The 20,267-nt window shown below is 40.8% G+C and overlaps 1 protein-coding gene across 1 annotated transcript; it reads left to right on the top strand.

The window, feature by feature from the left end:
- Positions 1–12,309: 12,309 nt before the first annotated feature.
- On the top strand, positions 12,310–12,886 carry EAE98_004754 (uncharacterized protein; the record flags this gene model as incomplete). Its single annotated transcript, XM_038952375.1, has 2 exons — positions 12,310–12,474; positions 12,554–12,886. 2 exons carry the CDS (start codon positions 12,310–12,312, stop codon positions 12,884–12,886), a joined length of 498 nt encoding a protein of 165 aa, XP_038811025.1.
- Positions 12,887–20,267: the final 7,381 nt, after the last annotated feature.

The raw sequence follows: 20,267 nt of genomic DNA, 5'->3' as shown, positions 1-20,267 counted from the left end.
ATTATTTATTCAGTAATAATTATATTATATTTAATATCCTCAATCTTTTTCTATACTAAATATTAATTATATTTAATAGATAATCTTTTAGTTGTACTTATATTGATTATAATATTAAAGAATATATCAGTACTATATTGTTTATTATTTGTAATAAATATCTCAATTATTAATTTATAAGCATTTATAATATTATTGAGATTAGTTGTTATTAAAAAACTATTATAAATATCTATGGAGGTAAAGAATGTTCTAAAGATTCCTTTAGAATTATTTGTATTAGTAAGATATTGATTAATAAGATAATTATTATTATTATTACTATTATTATTATTATTATTATTTTGATTATCTTTTTGTTCAATATTAATAACGAACTGTTTATATCGTTTTGTAAAACTCTTATCATTAAGATTGCTATATTTGATATGGTAATTTATCTTAAGTTGGTTTTTCTTCTTTTGTATATATTTATAATATCTATAATCCTTCTTTTTGTAATTAGGGAAATAATAATTATTCTTGTTTTTATTAGTTGATATAAAGAAAGATTGTTATTTAGTATACTTATTATAAGGTTTTCGAGAAGAGGAGCCTAAAGAATTATTGTTATAGAAATGTCGATCTGTAAGGAATATCTCAGATGATGTATCCTGTTTTGGAAATGCTTTTCGATAAGAATTAATAACTTGCTTAATCTGATTAATAAATTCTGTAACAATTAATTGAGAGTTGTATATTACAGAATAGTATTTTGGAATATTGTTGTATGTAAATAAGATTCTAATATAGTATGATTAGGAGTTGTATATATTCCTGAGAATAGTATGCTAAATAAAATATAAATCTATAATTATTATATTAAATATTTTCTAAGGTTTTTTAATCAGGTTTTTCTTGATATAATCCTTAAAAATAACTTTATTCTATTTGAGAAGTATATTTTACTGATATTTAGATTTTTCGAAATTATTAATTATTATTTTGTATATACTATTATATATTTTAGGAAGAATATTGAGGTTAATTTGATAAAAGTTTTTAGTAGTATTTGAGAGTATAATGGGAAAGGTTGTTAAAGTCATTTTGGTTGGTATAAATACTTTATAATAATACTCCGCAAATATAGGGATTTTTAATTGAAAAGAATTATCAATACCCTTATATTTATTGTTATTTTTATAGATTTTAGAAAGATTAATTGTCACGGTCAATCCGTGTAAGGGCTGGCGAGGGCACGTGAGTAGCCCCTGCGGGGCTACTTCGGGCCGACGCCAACCCGCGCACAATTATAAATTGTAGAATTTTCATAGTTTAGAAGGATTAATGAAAAGTCTTTGTGCTACATTACACCTAGTTGATTCATTGCTATTATCTACTCTAACAATTCTTTTCATTCCCCTATATAGAGCAATCCGTCAACTATTTCTTAGTCGAGCAACCATCGGTACCACTATGGTTTCAACAAGAAGAACACCTGTCCCAAGGGGAGAGCGGGATACCCGCAGTGCGACTCAAGACCAATCCGGTGAAACTATCGATCAATTCCTGCAGAGTATCGGCAGCGATGCCCACTCGGCCCAATTGCACCCCCCTGGTGACAACGAGGATGTGTCGTTGGCCCAACAACTTAAAGAAATGAAAGAAGAAATGGCAGCTATGAGAGAGGCTCACAGGGTGGCTATGGACCGCATCTTATATGCAACCACCCCGGTCGAGCATAACCGACCCGCAGCCGTACCGAATGCAACCCACCAGGGTACCAACCTTGATCGGGGAAAACCACCGAAGTTGCAGAGATTGAAACAATACGAAGGAAAGAATATCGAGGAAGCTAAGAACTTCTTCTTCCAGGCAGAAATCATGTTTCGAAGCGACGGTGGGTACCATTTTCCCACCGATACTAAGAAAATAGAACATGTCATCCAATACTTTGAACGGCAGCCCCTGGCGATTTGGCGTCGGTATATGAGCGAGTCAAGTTACGAAGAGATGAACTGGGAAAACTTCAGGGAGTACATGTATGACGCTATCATGGACAAAGGGACTAGACAGCGACGAGCAATCCAAAAGATCGTGCATGCGAGGCAAAAAGAAGGAGAAACTGTGAACGCATTCGTAACCTACCTAGAAGGCCTTGAGGAGGACATCGAGCAGGAGGCGGAGAGTGTTCGGGTCGAGAGGCTCTTAGCGGGTCTACTACCCAGTATAGCCAGGAAAATATCGGAATCCCCACAACAACCTGAGTCGCGCAATGAGCTTATAAGACAAGCCTGTAGACTGGAAAGTGTGGAGAAATTATTCCGAGGAAGAGACGCAGGGGACTCACATCGATCCCGCAAGCATAACCAATCACCCTCTCGATATCGAAATCCATCTAAACGCCCCCACCTGGAAAACAACCCGACCCTAACTGTTAAAACAGAGGTCCAAGAATCAAATCAACCCTCTCGAGAGGAATCCTTCAAGACATCAAGACACCCCGCCAACGTATCGTATGCGGAGCGTATGCGGACCGCTATATGCTATAAATGCCAACAGAAAGGGCACATCGCTTCGAACTGTCGGAACGACTTTGCGTGTAGACGTTGTGGGGGAAGGCATAAAGAAAACGAGTGCCAAAATAACCCCCCTGAGGCTACCCGCACGGGAAACGCCTAGACCCAGCAATTATAATGAGCGTCCCATTGACGCTGGGTCCACACAAAGAAGGGCGGACAATCTTTACAGTCACGGCGATCTTTAATAACAACAGCAAGCCGATAGCGCTCCGATGCCTCGTCGACTCGGGAGCGCAAGCCAATATTATACAGCAAAGCAAGTGTATCGAATGGGACTGGACCCCTACCAAGAAAAGCACTCCCCTTGTGTCGGCAAATGGTACCGCAATTGCGTCGTACGGGGACCATGAATTCCCTGTCGAAGTGAAAGATGAAAAAGGGGAAAAGAGAACCCACACTCATAGCTTCACATCAGCGGTGCTGGACCTACCACGGATAGACGCCATCCTAGGTCTCCCGTGGTTACAAACAGTCAACCCCGATATCGATTGGAAGTCGACGTCACTCCGATACCGCCCCATCTTGAGCAATCTCGAGATCATTCCTGCGAAAGAATTTTACCGGGAAATGAAGGAAGGCAAAGCAGTCTTCGCGATCTTCCCAGACAAAATGGCCTCGCAATCAAAAATAAAAGGGGGCCGCCTGGTACTCGCATTGACCTCACATGAGATACCAGAAGAATTCCAGGAGTACAAGAAGGCTTTCTCGGAAGACGAAAGTAGCCTTCTGCCCGAACACCATCCGATGGAGCATCGCATTGACCTCGAACCCGGTTCGACCCCCCCTTGGGGCCCGATTTATTCCTTATCAGAGGAAGAGTCAGCAATACTACGAGAGTACCTAGATGAGTACCAAAGAAAAGGGTGGATAAGAAGGTCTATCAGCTCGGCAGGGGCGCCTATCATGTTCGTTCCAAAGAAGGGGGGAGGCCATCGACTATGTGTCGACTATCGAGGGCTTAACCGGATCACCAGAAAGGATCGAACCCCCCTACCTCTTATCAGTGAATCCCTAGACCGACTCCGACAAGGTGTTATATTCACCAAGCTAGACTTACGGGACGCTTATCATCGAATCCGCATAAGAGCGGGGGATGAGTGGAAGACTGCGTTTCGCACGCGGTATGGCCAGTACGAGTATAGGGTAATGCCTTTCGGCCTCACCAATGCCCCTGCGACATTTCAGACATATATCAATCAAGCCTTGTCCGGCTTGACGGATAGCATCTGTGTGGTGTATCTTGATGATATTCTGATCTACTCAAGAGATAGAGCCACGCATACGACGGATGTCCGAAAGGTCCTCGCGCGACTCATCGAATACAAGCTCTACGCAAAGCTAAAGAAGTGCGTCTTTTATACCAATGAGGTGGAATTCCTGGGATACGTCGTTTCGCCCGCAGGCGTTACTATGGAACCAGGCCGCATTCAGACCATAGTGGAATGGCCAATACCCAATAGCCTTAGAGATGTACAGGTGTTTCTTGGTTTCGCGAACTTTTACCGACGGTTTATCAGGGCCTACTCGGCGGTGGCTCACGGTATGACCGCATTGTTGAAGGGAACGAAGAAAGGAGAGATGGTGGTCGAATTCAAGTGGACTGACGAAGCACAAAAGGCGTTCGAAGCGTTAAAGAAAGCCTTCACATCGGCACCTATTCTCCGGCATTTCGACCCCTTACTCCGTATGATGATCGAAACCGATGCGTCGATCTTTGCTTTGGGTTGCGTGTTGTCACAGCTCTTCTCGGAAGGAACCAAAGAGGCACCGATCCAACGGTGGCACCCCATCGCGTTCTATTCGAGGAAGCTGAGTCCAGCGGAGCAACGATATTTCACTCATGATCAAGAATTACTAGCAATATATACCGCTTTCGTACAGTGGCGCCACTATGCGATAGGGAGTCGACATACTGTCGTGGTTAAGTCGGACCACAACAGCCTCCAGCACTTCATGACAAAGAAAAGCCTGAATGGCCGGCAAGCAAGGTGGGCGGAGGTTTTGGCTGCATATGATTTCGAGATAGTATATAGGGCCGGAAGATTGAATCCCGCAGATGGGCCGTCGCGCCGCCCTGATTACGCTGTCGATACGGACGGTATAAATGATATGCTTCCGACCCTTCAGAATAAACTGAAGAATAGGTCGATGATTATGAATCTGTTTCAAAGTTCCCCCGTCAAGAAGACGGAGCCCCTGCGTAACGTCATAGGCCTCTTACAAAGGGAAGGGTGTGGCCTACCGTTCCGTGAACTCAAGTGTTCACTGGTTGAAACTGGTTGCAAACAGTCGATACCACGTCGGATAGCTTGTGTTTTAGCAGGAGACGAAACAGCATTCGAGCCAGTATCAGAGACGATGAGAAATGCTTTATTGCGTCTCCAAGCGGATGACGATTTTATAAAGAATAAAGAGTACCTGAATCAAAGACTGCGCTCCGCTGGAGTCGCCTCACCTTGGCAGGTGGGCGCCGACGGGCTTCTTAGACACAATGGGAACGCCTACGTACCGCCAGACTCTGCTTTGAGAGCAGAGATCTTGGAAGCCCATCACGATGACCCTACGGGTGGACATTGGGGTGTCTCTAAAACTTTAGAAATCTTGAGATCTAAATACTTCTGGCCTTCAATGAGGAAGGATGTAAAAACGCATATTAAAACATGCGCGGTATGCCAGCGTACCGCTGTCAAAAGGCATAAGCCCTACGGCGAGTTACAGACCCTCCCTATTCCCCATGGACCTTGGAAAGAGATAACTATGGATTTCATTACAGATCTACCCCCATCGAAATTGGGCAAGCATGTGTATGATGCGGTTTTAGTGGTTGTCGACAGGTTCACGAAGCTTGCCCGATACGTACCCGTTAATAAAACGATCACCTCACCGGAACTCGCTCAAACGCTGATGCAGAGTGTGTTTAAGGACTTCGGGGCACCGGAAGGTATCGTGTCAGATAGGGGACCACAGTTCGCAAGCAAGTTCTGGAGTAGTTTTCTTTTTTATCTGCGAATACGACGCAAGTTGTCTACTGCGTTCCACCCTCAGACCGACGGGCAAACGGAGCGACAGAACCAGAACCTGATTCACTATATCAGTTGTTACTCTAATTACCGACAAGACGATTGGTCTTCACTACTACCACTCGCAGAGTTCACTTATAATGCTACGTGGCATAGTACAATAAACACAAGCCCATTCCAAGCGATGTACGGATTCCTACCAACATTCCACTACATCGGCGAGGACGCCGATGCCACAGGGAGGGCACCAGCAGCACGCGAGCGAATCGCCTCCCTCAATGAAGAAAGGGAAAAATTGAGAGAACTGTGGCAAGCAGCTATAGACCGAAAGTCAAAGGATACAGATGGCACGATAACCCAGCGATACAACATCGGAGACAAAGTGATGCTAAGCACCCGAAATATCAAGCAACTTCGACCCAAAAAGAAGTTTTCGGACAGGTTCATAGGCCCTTTTCAAGTAATAGGTATAAAAACCAGTGGTCAAGCATATGAACTCAAGCTACCACCTACCTATAAGATTCACAATGTCTTTCACGTTTCCCTACTGGAACCATGGCATGAACGACAGGGTACCGCTGACCCACCGCCACCAGAGGAGATAGACGATCACTTGGAACACGAAGTGGAGAAGATCATAGCACATAGAAAGAGAGGCAGAGGTGTTCAATACCTAGTCCGATGGAAAGGCTACCAACCAGCGGAAGATACGTGGGAAGCCCCCCGCGATCTCGACAACGCGAAAGAAGTACTGGAAGAATACAATAAAAGAAGAGAACTACCAATACACAGCTCAAAAGAAAAAAGGAAAAAAGCTACAAGACAATAGGGTTCCGCTGCGTACCCACAAGCGAACCACCAGCAATACGAAGCTGTTCGCGACGTTCCTCCCTCCACTCCTTTCTACCCTGATAAGAACGAGGACGCAACCCTTCACTCGCCGGCATACCGCATGCTACTGCCAAGCGCACCAACTCATCCTGACGTCTCTGGAATGCTTCAGGCTTCAATTCATGAGTATCAGGGTCGATATTATCTGAATCTTCGTCGGTACTCGGCTGATGAGATTGTCGCCATTCCTTCCATAAAGCCTCGTCCCTAGCAAGAGTACGCCTTTGACTAACACGAGGACGCCGTCGTAAAGGCATCGCTACATTAGCGTGTTGAGAGGGTCCTATAGCAAGAATTAATCCTTCTACCCTACACATCAAGAAGATCCGGTGTAGAGAGGAGAACCCCAAAGATAGCATTACCTACATCGCTATCGCTTCGCTCACCCTCATCCGCCGAAGGCATATCCACTTCATCCTCATCCACACTTTCCTTCTCCTCCATTTTCACAAGGGCCTCGCTGGACTTTCGAACCTCCGTCGACGGGTTGTCGGCAACCCGCGGGCGTTTGCGGGATCGAACACTTTCAGGAGAACTCGCAACGGCGTCAGACTCTCCAGTGTAGACGGGACGACTCATGCGAGGAGCCTTAGCCTTTGGCGGAGCGCCAGTGTCCCGACGTCGAGAATCAGAGAGGGAACCAGCAGCAACCGACGCTGCCTTTTGTTTCGAAACTGCACGGGAAGCTTTACGAGGAGGAAGGATGGCTTGGGTGGCCGAGCTCCCGGTGGCGGATCGACGGGCAGAAGCTGTCGAATCTCCGGCAGCACGCTTCTTCGCCTGAGGGGTGGTAATACTGATGTCACCTTTAGAAATACGGGGAACATCAGAACGTTGAGGGGCACCGGTAACCTGGTGGAGAAAAGGGTCGTCCTCTTCGTCGCCACTAAGATCAGAAAGGGACTCATCAGGATACCTAAGGCGATCCTTCTTGGGCATAGAGGAACGAGTGCGGGAACGGGGGCGAGACGACGATTGAGTGTCGGTACGAGGGGGGATGCGGCCCTCCGAACCAGCTAGCATGTTCACGGCACCCGGAGCCTTACCTCCTGGGGGAGCAGGGGGCGGGGCGGGGGCGTTGACAGCGCGGGGGTGAACAACCGGAGCCATGAAGTCGCCCTCATCATCCGAATCTACTGCGGCTACCAGTCTCATGACGGAGCCTGGAACAGCGGCATCCAGTGCAGGCAAATTATTCTAGAATCCAAAGAAGTCAGCTGAGCACCACTATGGGGAGACGAAGGGTGACCGACGACAGCTCGATAAGAGTCCACAAGGCGCTCCATGAGATCGCCTATTCGATCCAACTTCTTTATGGCAAGCAGAGATAATGCCTCGAATGACTCTGGCTTTTTAGTACCACCCTGCTTATCCTCCTTTCGCAAAAAGGCCTCCACACTCCTGACGTAGCGCTCATTTCGACGTACCATCACAGTCTCGGCGTTCTCTTCCTCTTGACTACCAGCAGGAGTAGCCTGCCAAAAAGCTTGGGTTTGATACAGCAAGTTGACGTCGGGAATGTATCGGGGAGGCACCGACTGGCAGACCTTTTTCTGGGCACGACAGTAGCTACACTTAGCGTGAGGACCCTTGTCGTAGTGACAGAAATCTTCGGGGGCAGAGGACGCAATACGCTTGGAGCAACGAAGACATGTAGGGATAATCAAACCAGCAGGACCTACTGCAGACCGAGCCGCAATCGCCTGGGGGCCGATGGGTTGAGGGGCAGCCATGATAAGACAAGGACTAGTGAAAAGGTAGTAAAGAATGATCTGCTAGAAGGGGAAACGAACTCAGGAAATTGGAGGGAACTTATAGAGCCCCTGGTGATCTGCCAGTGAGAGCGGTGAACGCGTTGGAATGTTGTTTATTGATTGTTTGTGGCTTTATGGCGTTCTTACTTCCTTTTGGCATGCGGCACGGACGCGATCACTCGGCGTCCCATTTTCTTGTGTTACACGAGCCGAGTTCGGGAGGTAAACATACACGTCTCGGGACGCGACGTGCAATATGGGGGGCTCTGTCACGGTCAATCCGTGTAAGGGCTGGCGAGGGCACGTGAGTAGCCCCTGCGGGGCTACTTCGGGCCGACGCCAACCCGCGCACAATTATAAATTGTAGAATTTTCATAGTTTAGAAGGATTAATGAAAAGTCTTTGTGCTACATTACACCTAGTTGATTCATTGCTATTATCTACTCTAACATTAATAAGATAATAACTCTGATTATATTAATTATTTTCCTAGTGGTTAAAATAATTATAATGATCTCTATTTCTATTATTTCTACTACCATTTCTATCACCACCTCTACCGCCCCTACTACCTCAGCCATTATTATTATTATTATTATTATTTAAATTATTATTGTTATTAGGTGATTCTGCAAAAGTATTAATTGGTGGAACCTTAAAATCTGATAAAAATATATTTTGTATATCCCTAGATTGAAATAAAGATTAAAATAAAGCTAATCCTTTTATTATTGAGTTACCTATAACTTTACTAGGTTTTGATAAAGTTAGTTAATTAGTTGTATCACTATCTTGAGATTCGAGAAATTCAGCTTGTAATCTCAAACCGAGTTCGATAGGAAGATAAGCCTATTTTATTAATATAAATAATTGTATTTTATTAATTTGATATTTCAAAAGTTGATTTGTAATTTAATTGTAATATTTGTTATAGATAAATATTTCTATAAAAGCGTTTTCGATATTTATATTGATATCAATATAAACTCTATAATATTGTAAGATTATGTAAAAGTTATATAATATCAATTTGTTAATATTCCTTAATATACTTTTACAAATGTACTCGAAATCGGATATAATTGTATCCTGAAGAAGTGTATTAATAATTTCTATCTTCGAATACACAACAATTCTAAAAAGAAAGTATTCATTAACCTAATGTTCTGTTTTCAATCTGAATGTATATCCTTTGTAGAACTGTCTGACTTTATTGAGGTTTTTTAGAAAAGAATAATTCTGAAATTCTCCTTTGAATTCCAAATCCTTAGTTTCCTAAGCTTTTCTTTCTTCAATTAATACTTTGTTAGGAGGAATGTAAAAGTTAAGGGGAGTAGTAGACTGAGAATAAGGAAGAGTATTAGTTATATCTAGATCTTTGTAGAAAGAAGTACTGAAACCTATTTGTAGAGGATTAGTACTATCAGTTGTTGTATCGATATATCCTTCTATACTGATGGATTAATCGAATAAAACCAGTTTCTTGCTAGTATCGGATTTCTTATCAACTTTGGATTTCTTGCTAGCTTGTTTAAAGCTAGTGCTAGTGCTTGTCCGAGATGTTATGGTGTTAATAATAAAAAGCAAAAGAAATAAGAGTGAAAAAGTATTTCGAATAAATAATTTGTAATATTATTAATTAGTATTGATTTGAAAGAAATACGGAAGACATGGTTCTTATTATGTATAGATCCCTAAATATCTATTTGTATTCAATCTAAGGAACTAGCTAAATAAAGGAAATAATAGGTCTTATATAGGCACTACTGAAAGAGTTAGTCTTCTTTACTTTCGCTTAATACCCTTAATACAGTTATTATTATATTAAAGTGAATTCTTTGAAGTGAATTCCTTTGAGTGATTTCCCTTGTCCATACAGCCTGGGTTGAATTTAAGCGAATTTCCTTACTAAAAGTATACTTTATTTTCTATTTTTATAAATAAAATATAATTCGAATTTTCATTATATAATCTTAAAATTTAGAGTATATTTAAAGATTTAATGAATATTTATTTCTATATCAATTTTATTAAGTTTGATAACATATTATTTGATAAATCTTATATAGAATTTTAACTCTTAAAATAAGTATTATTTTATATAATAATTTTAAATCCTAATAATTCTATATAGATTTTAATTATATTGAAAAATGCTATAAAAAATCTAAAATTATATTATAAAATTTCATATTAAAATCTATTTATATATGAAATTTCAAATATATAATAATATTAATTAAATTTGATATTGAATTCTAAAGTAAATGATTTTTAGTGTGAAAAGTACTTGTGTATAGATCTGAGCTCTTATCAAAAACACGCTTTCGTATAGAGTATAATAATATATTTATTATCTACTCATAGAGTTTACTATATAAATATTTAATTAGGAATATGATTTGATTTATTTAAAAACTAAAACTAAGAATATATTTAGATGTATTTTATATTACTTACTCTTTTTAATTATTATATATCTAAATAAAAATAAAATAAAAATAAAATTCTTTAATAAAAATTTATTCAAAAATCTCTCTAAATCTTTAATTTTGAAAATGTTACAATGTATGAAAAAATTTATATTAACTTTTAAAAAACACTGTTTTGAGATTTTCTTATATTTCCAGGTTCTTATAGAATTTTAATAAACGCCTTTTTCGTCGGGTCGCGAGATATCGTAATGTGATGTGATTCCCCATCTCATCTCATCCTATCCCACTTTCACAAGACTAATATGTACAGTATGATGTGAAGTATTTGTAAGCGAAGCGGGCTTATGGGCTGGGCTGGTGGGCTGCGGGAGTGGATAGTGGATATAGACAGGGCTGGATAGATGGATAGATGAATCGATGGGGAACCAACAAATTAATATTTCGTCATTGTTTTTGTTTTGTTTTTTTTTGAAAATCTGGGGGAAGGGAAGGGAAGGGAAGGGAAGGGAAGGGAAGGGGAAGGGTATAGGAAAATAGATGTGGATGTGGATGTGGATGTAGATGGATGGACAGATAAATGGATGGATGATATTGGAGGTATTTGTAAGAAAAGATTTGAAATCGCGCGATTAGAAAATATGGGGTGGGGAGTTGGAATTCAGAAAGTAGATTTTGGATTTGGGGTTTGGGGTTTGGATTTGGATTTGGGGTTTGGAGTTTGAAAAATGTGAAGTGTTTGATGAATGAGAGGATGAGAGGATGAGAGATGGGAGATAAATGATTGGATTTTATCATTCGTTTGTAACAGGACCAGGGCCAGGACATGACATGATAGGATAGGATATGTCAAGACAGGGCAGGCGCGGTTGATTTTTAGGTCGGATCTTTTATTTTCTCATTGGTGTTTACTGGATTGGATTGGATTGGATTGGATTGGATAAATTTGATGTTGGAAGTTGGAAGTTGGAAGGTTGGTAGGTTGGTAGGTGTAAGTAAAATATAAAAACAAGATATTGGCCGGCTGGCTTGCTGGCTGGTTGTGGTTTGCGGTTGGGTTGTATTATATATAGAGGGGTGGTTGATATGAGGGAGGAAAAAGGGATTGCGAATTGGTTTTTTATTTATGATACTCTTTTTTTTTTGGAAGAATAATTGATGAGAATAGGAATAAGAAAGATATTTGAGTTTGAAGAAATTGAGAAATTGAGAGATTGAAGATTGAGAGGGAATTAACTTGTTTGCTTGCTTTTGTGGTTGGTGTTTGAGAGTTTTAAATGTAACGAAGGAAGGAAAGAGAGAACGAGAAAGAGAGAGGGTGATTATTGATTTGTTTCATTTACTTTTGATTTTGAATCTGATTTCGAGTTGGAGGATATACAAGATACGAGATTATATCAGTGTAAGGATCCACGACTTGGGGAAGAGGAAAGCAAAAGAGAAGGATTCACCTGTCTTGACAGAATCATTTTGTGAATACCTTCAAAAACGTCATACGAGGATTTGATATCAGAAGCAAATCCTCTATCCATCTCTTCGAATTCACACAATACGACGACGACGTACTTGGCAACTTTTCAAACCACTTACACTCCTCACTCAAAATACAACACACCAACACACGAATAGTCAAACAAACAACCAACCAAAAATGTCAATCCTCGAACGTTTCAATCCGCTCGGATACGGCGTAGGACGTACCACACACGCTCTATGGCGATTTCTCCAATTCGTATTGGCACTCACCGTCATTGGATTATATGGAACCGATCTCGCGAATGCGAATAAACAGCATAAATATTCAGATGGAAAATGGGTATATCTTCCTCTTCTTCTCCCTCTCTCCCCAAATCCCCCTCAAAAATTCCTAGACCACGAACTAACTCCCCATCCAGATCTACGCCGTCGTAACCGGTACCCTCTCCGCGCTCACCTCACTCCTGCATCTCATTCCCCTCTTCAATCTCATCCCTGTTCTCTTTCTCTGGGACGCTGTCCTCTTTATCCTCTGGATCGCCCTCTTCGGTCTCTTTGGAAATATGTATATAGGTGAGAAAGCGGAAGGGGATGCGGGCGTGCAGAGGATGAAAAATGCAGTGTGGGTTGATTTGGTAAATGCGCTGTTGTGGGCGGGGAGTGTGGCGGGGATGGTGCTTTTTTGGAGTAGGGAGAAGAGGACGAGGTGGACGGGGAGGGCGAGGGGGAGGAGTGGAAGTCCGGGGGTTTGAGAGGGTGAGAGAGTGAGGGGGGGAGATATGATGGAAGATGTGATGGGAATGGTATCTTGCCGTTCTTGATCAGTTAGGAGCGAGAATGGCTTTTTCTTTTGGTTTACCGTGGGTCGGGTACTAGGCATGGATACTACGAAATTCATGAAGCACTCGATAATCATCTCGAATATCTACCTACCTACCTACCTACCTACCTACCTACCTAAAATCCAACAACTGAAGATGGAAGTTAAAGATATCGGGGAAAGAAATGTTGAAGAGGAATGGTTTTCTCTCTATTTTAATTGCGAAATATACCATTTTGATGCGGAAAGCAAAGGGAACGAAAGAAGGAATGTTAGGTGGATGGATACCAGAATCGTTTAGTTTTAGTTTTAGTTTGATTGCGTTTGGTTGCTTCGATACCCTTTATGAGAAATGGATGGATTTATTTATGTTATGTTTATGTTCTGAACTTTTGTATCTTTATACGTTTGCTTGGTATTTGAGTACTCATCTACCTACATACTACATAGGTAGGTATCTAATCGGCTTAATACCCACCCACCACCATTCCTCCCCCTTCCTTAAAATCTTCTCTCCATCCAACCCCAAACCAATTAAAAAAAAACCCCTACTACCCCAAAAATCTCCAAACTCTAAAAAGTCAAAAAAGGAATCTTTAGATCTTACGAAATTGCCCGTTCTAGGAATCGAACCTAGGATCTCATCATTACTAGTGATGCGCTTTACCGCTAAGCCAAACGGGCTGTTAAATTCAGTTCTAGATTTTGTACTGAATGTGAAAGTTGAGGGCACTGTGTAGGAATATATTTATGCGGAGTGGAGATTTGTGTTTTAGGGTGAGGATTAGTGGGCCGGGGACAAGACAGGCTTTTTGTGTATACCGATGAATATGTATGTATCATTGCATAGGTACGGACAGAAATAGAATAAAAAGGTAATTTTCACATGAGGTATAGATGAGGGATGGAAAGATATCACGGGCGTTCTTTTAATTGTTTTTCTTCTTTTTCGGTGGTAGTTGGAAGGTATACATACAATACAGTACTCTAAGTAGGATGGATGGATTTGTTATCTAGAGAATTTGGTGGATTAGATTGAGAGGGGAGAGACGGTGAGATGAGGGATAGGTTTTATTTCACATTTTGGAGTGGAAGTGAAGTAGGCCGGTTGGTTGGGTTTGTAGATATGGAGTCTTTTCTGGATAGGTACTTATTTGATTATTTCGTGGTATTTGTTCGTGCGTTATGTTGTTTCTACGAATGGTATTCTCAAAACTTATGAGAGGGTTCGGTTCTGTATAATCGAAAAATACAAGTGGAAATTGAGTATTCTTTACAAGGACTTTGATAATTCAGATCGCTCTTTAGTTATATATCATATACAGATACAGATAATCCTAGTTTTTGATCTATATATAAAAGCTCGAGTTTTCGTTTGGTCCTTTCAGATATTGATGTTTCATTTGAAATGGATTTATAATTCAATTACCTAATGAAGTCTTTTCTAAGGATACTCGAATTCCGCCTTTTTTTCGCTCAGGTAGAGTCTGGGTAGCTAGAAAGGAGAATATTCGATCTTCATCGTCGCTTGTGAATCTTAAGGTAGGCTGGTAGGTGTGTGATCTGGGTCTCCCTTTGGATGGAAGGAGGGGGGGGTTATGAAAGTGTTTTTGGTGCATGTGGGTTTGATGGTCTAAGTGAATGAATACAACTGGTCTTCTTTTTGATCATGTCTAGGTACCTAACAAAAAACGACCACATCTCATAATCATCTCTATCTATCCTCTGTCAACGATAGATTGTAGCCTATTTCATGATGAGTCCATGTGTTGGTTATCAAGGCAGATCTTTAACGTAGGCATGAAAATTCATGTTGAAAATTGCAATATAAATACCTTTGATTACTTTCATACTTTTCTATCATACGAACATCAACTTTCTACCCCTCATCATCCATATATCTAAAACCTCGAGAAATATTTCAAAGCTCCAATATCTATTGTCATTATAAGCTTGTAAATCTAACCTACATCCATCTTTCAAAATATCAGAATTCGAACTCAAAATCTTGGCATCTCAAGCCTCACACTAAGACAATGCCTCAATCTCAAGCCCAAGCCCAATCAAAGCCCTCAGCCCAATTAAAGCCTACAAAGAAGATAATACCGGATGTAACTGCCTCACGAGGGGAAATAGGCCAAGCAATGGTCAAAGATCTTGATTGGATCGTCCGCAGATTTGACGAATCACTTTATTTGAAAACGGTTGATAAGCGAGACGGTCGATTGGAATTACAGAATTCATCCGCAATCAACATTAGGCGAGAGGACGTAGAAATGTTTGCCAAAGAAGCGACGGGGAAAAATGAGAAGTATAGACTAGAAGTTCATGGTGGGGTGAAGGGAAATTATACTTTCACGTGGAAAGATCCTTCGAAGAAGAAGAAAAGCTCAAAGCGGTCGCAGGATAGTGGGCAGATCGCACGTTGAGGATATGGATAGGATCCTAAGGAATACATACATTCATCGTATACATACTCCTAAAGAATAGCAATCGGAAAAAGTAATCGAAGAGCATTGAATGATAGGATTACACCTGAATATCTAGAATGCAGATTCCCACACAAGATGACTGTAAAATTTCCTTGTGGTGTAGATGAGTATTATGATATACTCCCTCCCGAGCTAGTCAGATTTTACGCTTTGGAGGAGGGATTAACTATACTATCTTTCTTACTTGTGTGAAGATTTCATCTGATTGTTGGATGTGAAGTGTCGTGTATTTTTTCCTGTCATAAGTAACCAAGGCCGTTAATTTCCCAATGTTGATATCGATGTGAGGACAGTAGAGTAAGTATGAAGAAATTTCAAGTTCGCATCTAGAGTTCAGGAATCGCTGATTCCTGCTCGGATATTGATTGAGAGTCTGTAGATGAGAAGCAAGAATTTCGGTTGCGAAAGGAGGTGATGGAAAACTTTAGTGAATAGTTAGTTTGATTGGCTTATTTGGTCTGTTGGAAATGAATACAAAATCTCTTCCTTTCTTTTCTGTCTTCCTGAGTATTGTATTAGAATTGGATTTGGGGGGGGGGGGGGGTTATATAAATAGTTGTTTAGTTACTATTCAATGTTAGAGTGTTCAGTAGTCCAGATGGTAGTTCAATAATGAAAATGATTAAATACTCAAATCGATTGAAACATTCAAATCATCTCAGATATTGAATTCGATTAGAATATTAAACTATTTTCAGATTTCTAATTACTTGTAGACATTCAAACCTTTATATTGTTGAATTACAATCCAGACTATTGGATACCCTATCATTTATATCATATGAAAAAGATACATTTATGTCAATGATATCTATACTGTAGATAGTCCGCCCTGCTAGCCAATTCTAACATATAAGAAGGAAGATTGATGATCGTGTCCTCGCTAAAGAGCAGTGCTTTAACATGAAATATCGAGCTAGGAAGTATCAACAAGTCCAATACTAGTTTCATAGCACGGGCTTTAGATTGAGGATGACCTCATGGAATGTAGTAGATTGAGATGGATCTACATATATATGCTTGATATCTTTCTGCATATACACGTGTTCCCAGCTATCGTAACTATCAATCCACTCCTATATGCACATTGACTACCTTCCCCTACTACTTCATCCACTCTCATTCTTGGAGCAAATCTAACATCTCTCATCTACAAATCCTTCAACTCCACCGAGAACAAAAATACTAGTTGATTACAAATACCTAGCAGGACTTCCAACGCAGTTACTAACCCAATCCTAACTCCGAGAAATGACAACAAATAGCCCATTTTAATAATGGGTGAGTTTATTTCCGACATTCATTAAGGTCGTCATACCATCCTCATTGTCATATCAATACAAGAAATTATGATTTCTCGGTACCTGATGATATGACATCGAAAGGAATCGCCCAATTTGATTAGAAGATGGGAACCTGAATCACCATACAGAACTGATGAGAACTTTCTCCCTGGCTTCACTTGATTACTGTCCATAACCGGTGCTTCAAACTCGATAAGACTTGCACAAATAGCGAGCTTCGAGATTAGAACTGCCATTTATATACTTTCGCTATGCCATCTACATTATGCCTGGAGATTTGGACTGCTCGAGGACTATTGAATACTTGGAATGAGATCTCAATTCGGGTGAATAGTGTTACACGTACTCCCATTATTTTCCATAGCTTAGTTCAGGTATTGGGTTGAAAAATCCTACTGTGATTTGGTCTATAAGGAAACTTGCTGGCTGTCTTGTTGAGAAATATAGTGATAGATAATGCGAAGATGGCGAAGAAAGTTGAGGACTTCTGGTGCTCGTTCCCGAGATCCGAATATGAACGGTCGGATTACCAGTACTGAATTTGAGCTGATATTCAGAGCTATTATATATGTTGAATATCCCTTTGGTTGTGAATTGTAATTGTTGTCTCTGATATATAATAGCTATTACTGTCGACGAGACCTATTGCACTTGAACCCTCATTCTCGAGGCGGGGAGGAAGGAGGAAATAAAGGTTATGATCCGCGGTAAGTGTATGGATAAATATTTCAGGAAAGGCCCGACACAATGCTGGTGCTACACTGACTTTTCTTACCCATCTCCCTAGTTCATACCACGATATATTCTTGACCTGCATTCTTTGTTACTCTGTTGGAACCTACAGGCTACAAAGACTTTTATATATAGGCAAGAAGTATTCAAATGCCAGAATTGTATGTGATATCTGTGACATGGAGATGAGGGGTCAATGGGGGTGGATATGATAGCACATCGCCAGTTCATTGTCTTCACGTGTATCATTCCCGCATTGTCAACTCTAGGGCTTGGAGGATCAACAGATTCTAGCTCTGTACCCCGACTTCCAAGTAATGACTGGGTATATAAGACTTGTAACTTTTCTTTTGAAAAGAGTAAAAATTGGCGGGGTAGAATTTTCCAATGCAGGAGAGAGGCTTCACTATGAGACATTTCCTAGCGCAAATCAGGAGAGAGAAAGTTGCTTGCAAAGCCAGTGAAAAATATAATAACGTGTACGCTTCTGACGTAATCATTGAATGCTGAATTTGAAGTCTTGTAGTTCTAATCATCCAGTCGTTGTTGGCTTCAAATCTCAAGCATGAGCTATTATCATTGCCATACTCGGAATTTGATAATAGACCATGATGACAGCCGAGGAAACATTCCAACGAATACTATTCCTCGAATCTAACCTTGCCCTGATTGGGTGTAGTATGCATTACCAAGATATATTTAAAGGCAAGGGAAAAGCGTTCATGTATGCTTGAAATTGACCAGAATCTACGTCAAACAGAGACAACCTCATACTCAACAGAACAAAGTTTTACTCATCTGACGAAAGATATCGACATTGAATCCCAACCCACCCCAGCCTCCTCTCCAACACGTACAATACGACACGAGAATATCTGACACAAATCAAAACGTAGAGGAGGAGAAAGGATTGATCCTCCAAGACAACAGCTCGATAATTCAGGTAATTCTGAAACGTATGTCCCATCGATCATTACTACGTTCGTCGTTCTTGGGTTGCATGCTGACATCTGAGACGGAGCACCTAGGGTACAGAGATTAAGGTATATCAAATGTCCTTCTATTGAGGTACGATAGTATGTCATGAACACTTGTTCGAAAGGAGATTTGCTGGTGGAAAAAAAACCATTATACCAGCTTGGTTATGAACGATGGTTCGCTCAGTTATGTAAATATATGTTCCAGGCTACCGAATCCATGAACTACACCATTGCGGCGGGGAGAACATACGTTTCCTTCAAATTAAGAACCAAACAAAAACACAGAGCCAAAAGCAAACATGCTCATGAATGAATAAATCTTATCAGAGCTTTCTGAATCAAAGAGTAGAGAAAATCAGCATCATATATTTATACTCAGCACCTATCTTCCATTCATAAAAGCGGAATATCCTCAGCCCTAAATACGATCTCCTACATCAATCTCACCCCCGTCGCACAAATCTCCCCAGTGTCACAACTCAGGTCCGACCCAGGCACCGAGGTTGGATACAACCTACAAGCCCTAGCCGGAGCGTAAATATGCTGTGTTCTGTACCTCTGCATATACAGCGCATGAAAAGTATAATTTGGCGGGATGTAAATGTCACAACTGGCTTCCTAGGTATGTATAATTTTGGGGTCTGGGAAAGGGGAAGCGTATATTATATTATGAGGTGTACCCCTAGCAGTATTTTATGCTTATCACAAGAACCGACTAGCTACTTCCGTATTAAATCTACTAAAAACACGCCCAGAATAGTGTAATACTGCACTCCATTAGCATTTTCATCAGGTGCCCTTCCGTGAAATTGGGAATAATGGTAAGGTTTTAACAAATCCTAAATATTTGTTAAATCGTCTCATCAATCTTCCACCAAAACAACAAACAGATCCCTAGTACATATACTCGGTATACATCATACACCTACAACCCCACTCGTCTAATCCAGGATATAAACTCTGCTTTATACATGCTACATACCCAAGTACAGCACAATAACAACACAATAACAACAACACACAACATACCACTCCCCTCACAAAAACTCGCACAGATCTCTCCTCCCTCCGATCACCAATTACCCAACGAGTAATTTAACCATAAACCATATCAGTGGGCCATGGAGCACGATAGCTCGCCGAACAAATCTCCACATGGCGTGCTAGTCGGTTCTACAGGGGAACTTTTACGGGTACCTGCTTGCACACCGGGATGAAAATTTTAGAAGAAACCTTGATTTACGGTGGTGCTTCTCTTTAAGGTTCTTTTTCTCCTCGTGATTGTGGAGATGCTGGGAATGTTAATGTGTTTGTTTGCATCTTTGGTGAGTGGAGTGTGTGAGTGGTTTGGGGGTTAAGGAGTGAGAAGTGGAAGATGTGAAGGGGGTGTTCATGCGATGGGAAATTGGATAGTATAGTTAATATTCTTCACGATGATCTGAGTGATTTTTGATTTTCAAAGGGGATTGATTCCCTTTGTTTGTTTGCTGTCACTGAAAAACATGAAAAGATAGAATAAGGTAAACCAAATATTAATTTTCTCCCAATCCATTACACGAATAATCGTGAAAAATAGTCTATAGCTGTCCTCGTTCATATACGTCTTATCGTACAGAATAAAATCTCAACGACGCATTTACTTTTGAAAACGTAGTCTCCAAGTAGATGTGACCAAACAAGTCAAAACCAAAATACAAATTTCCAAAAGTAATCCTCCGATCCCTATCCTGCGATATTCATCATTACACCATCGATTCTATAATCATCCTTCCTTCTCCACCCATCCCCTAGTACACTCAAATCTC

The sequence above is a fragment of the Botrytis deweyae genome (assembly GCF_014898535.1).
Source record: "Botrytis deweyae strain B1 chromosome Unknown BDEW_009, whole genome shotgun sequence".
NCBI classification, from domain to species: Eukaryota; Fungi; Ascomycota; class Leotiomycetes; order Helotiales; family Sclerotiniaceae; genus Botrytis; species Botrytis deweyae.
Note: the sequence above shows the minus strand (reverse complement) of the source record. Positions and strands in the feature narration are given on the sequence as shown.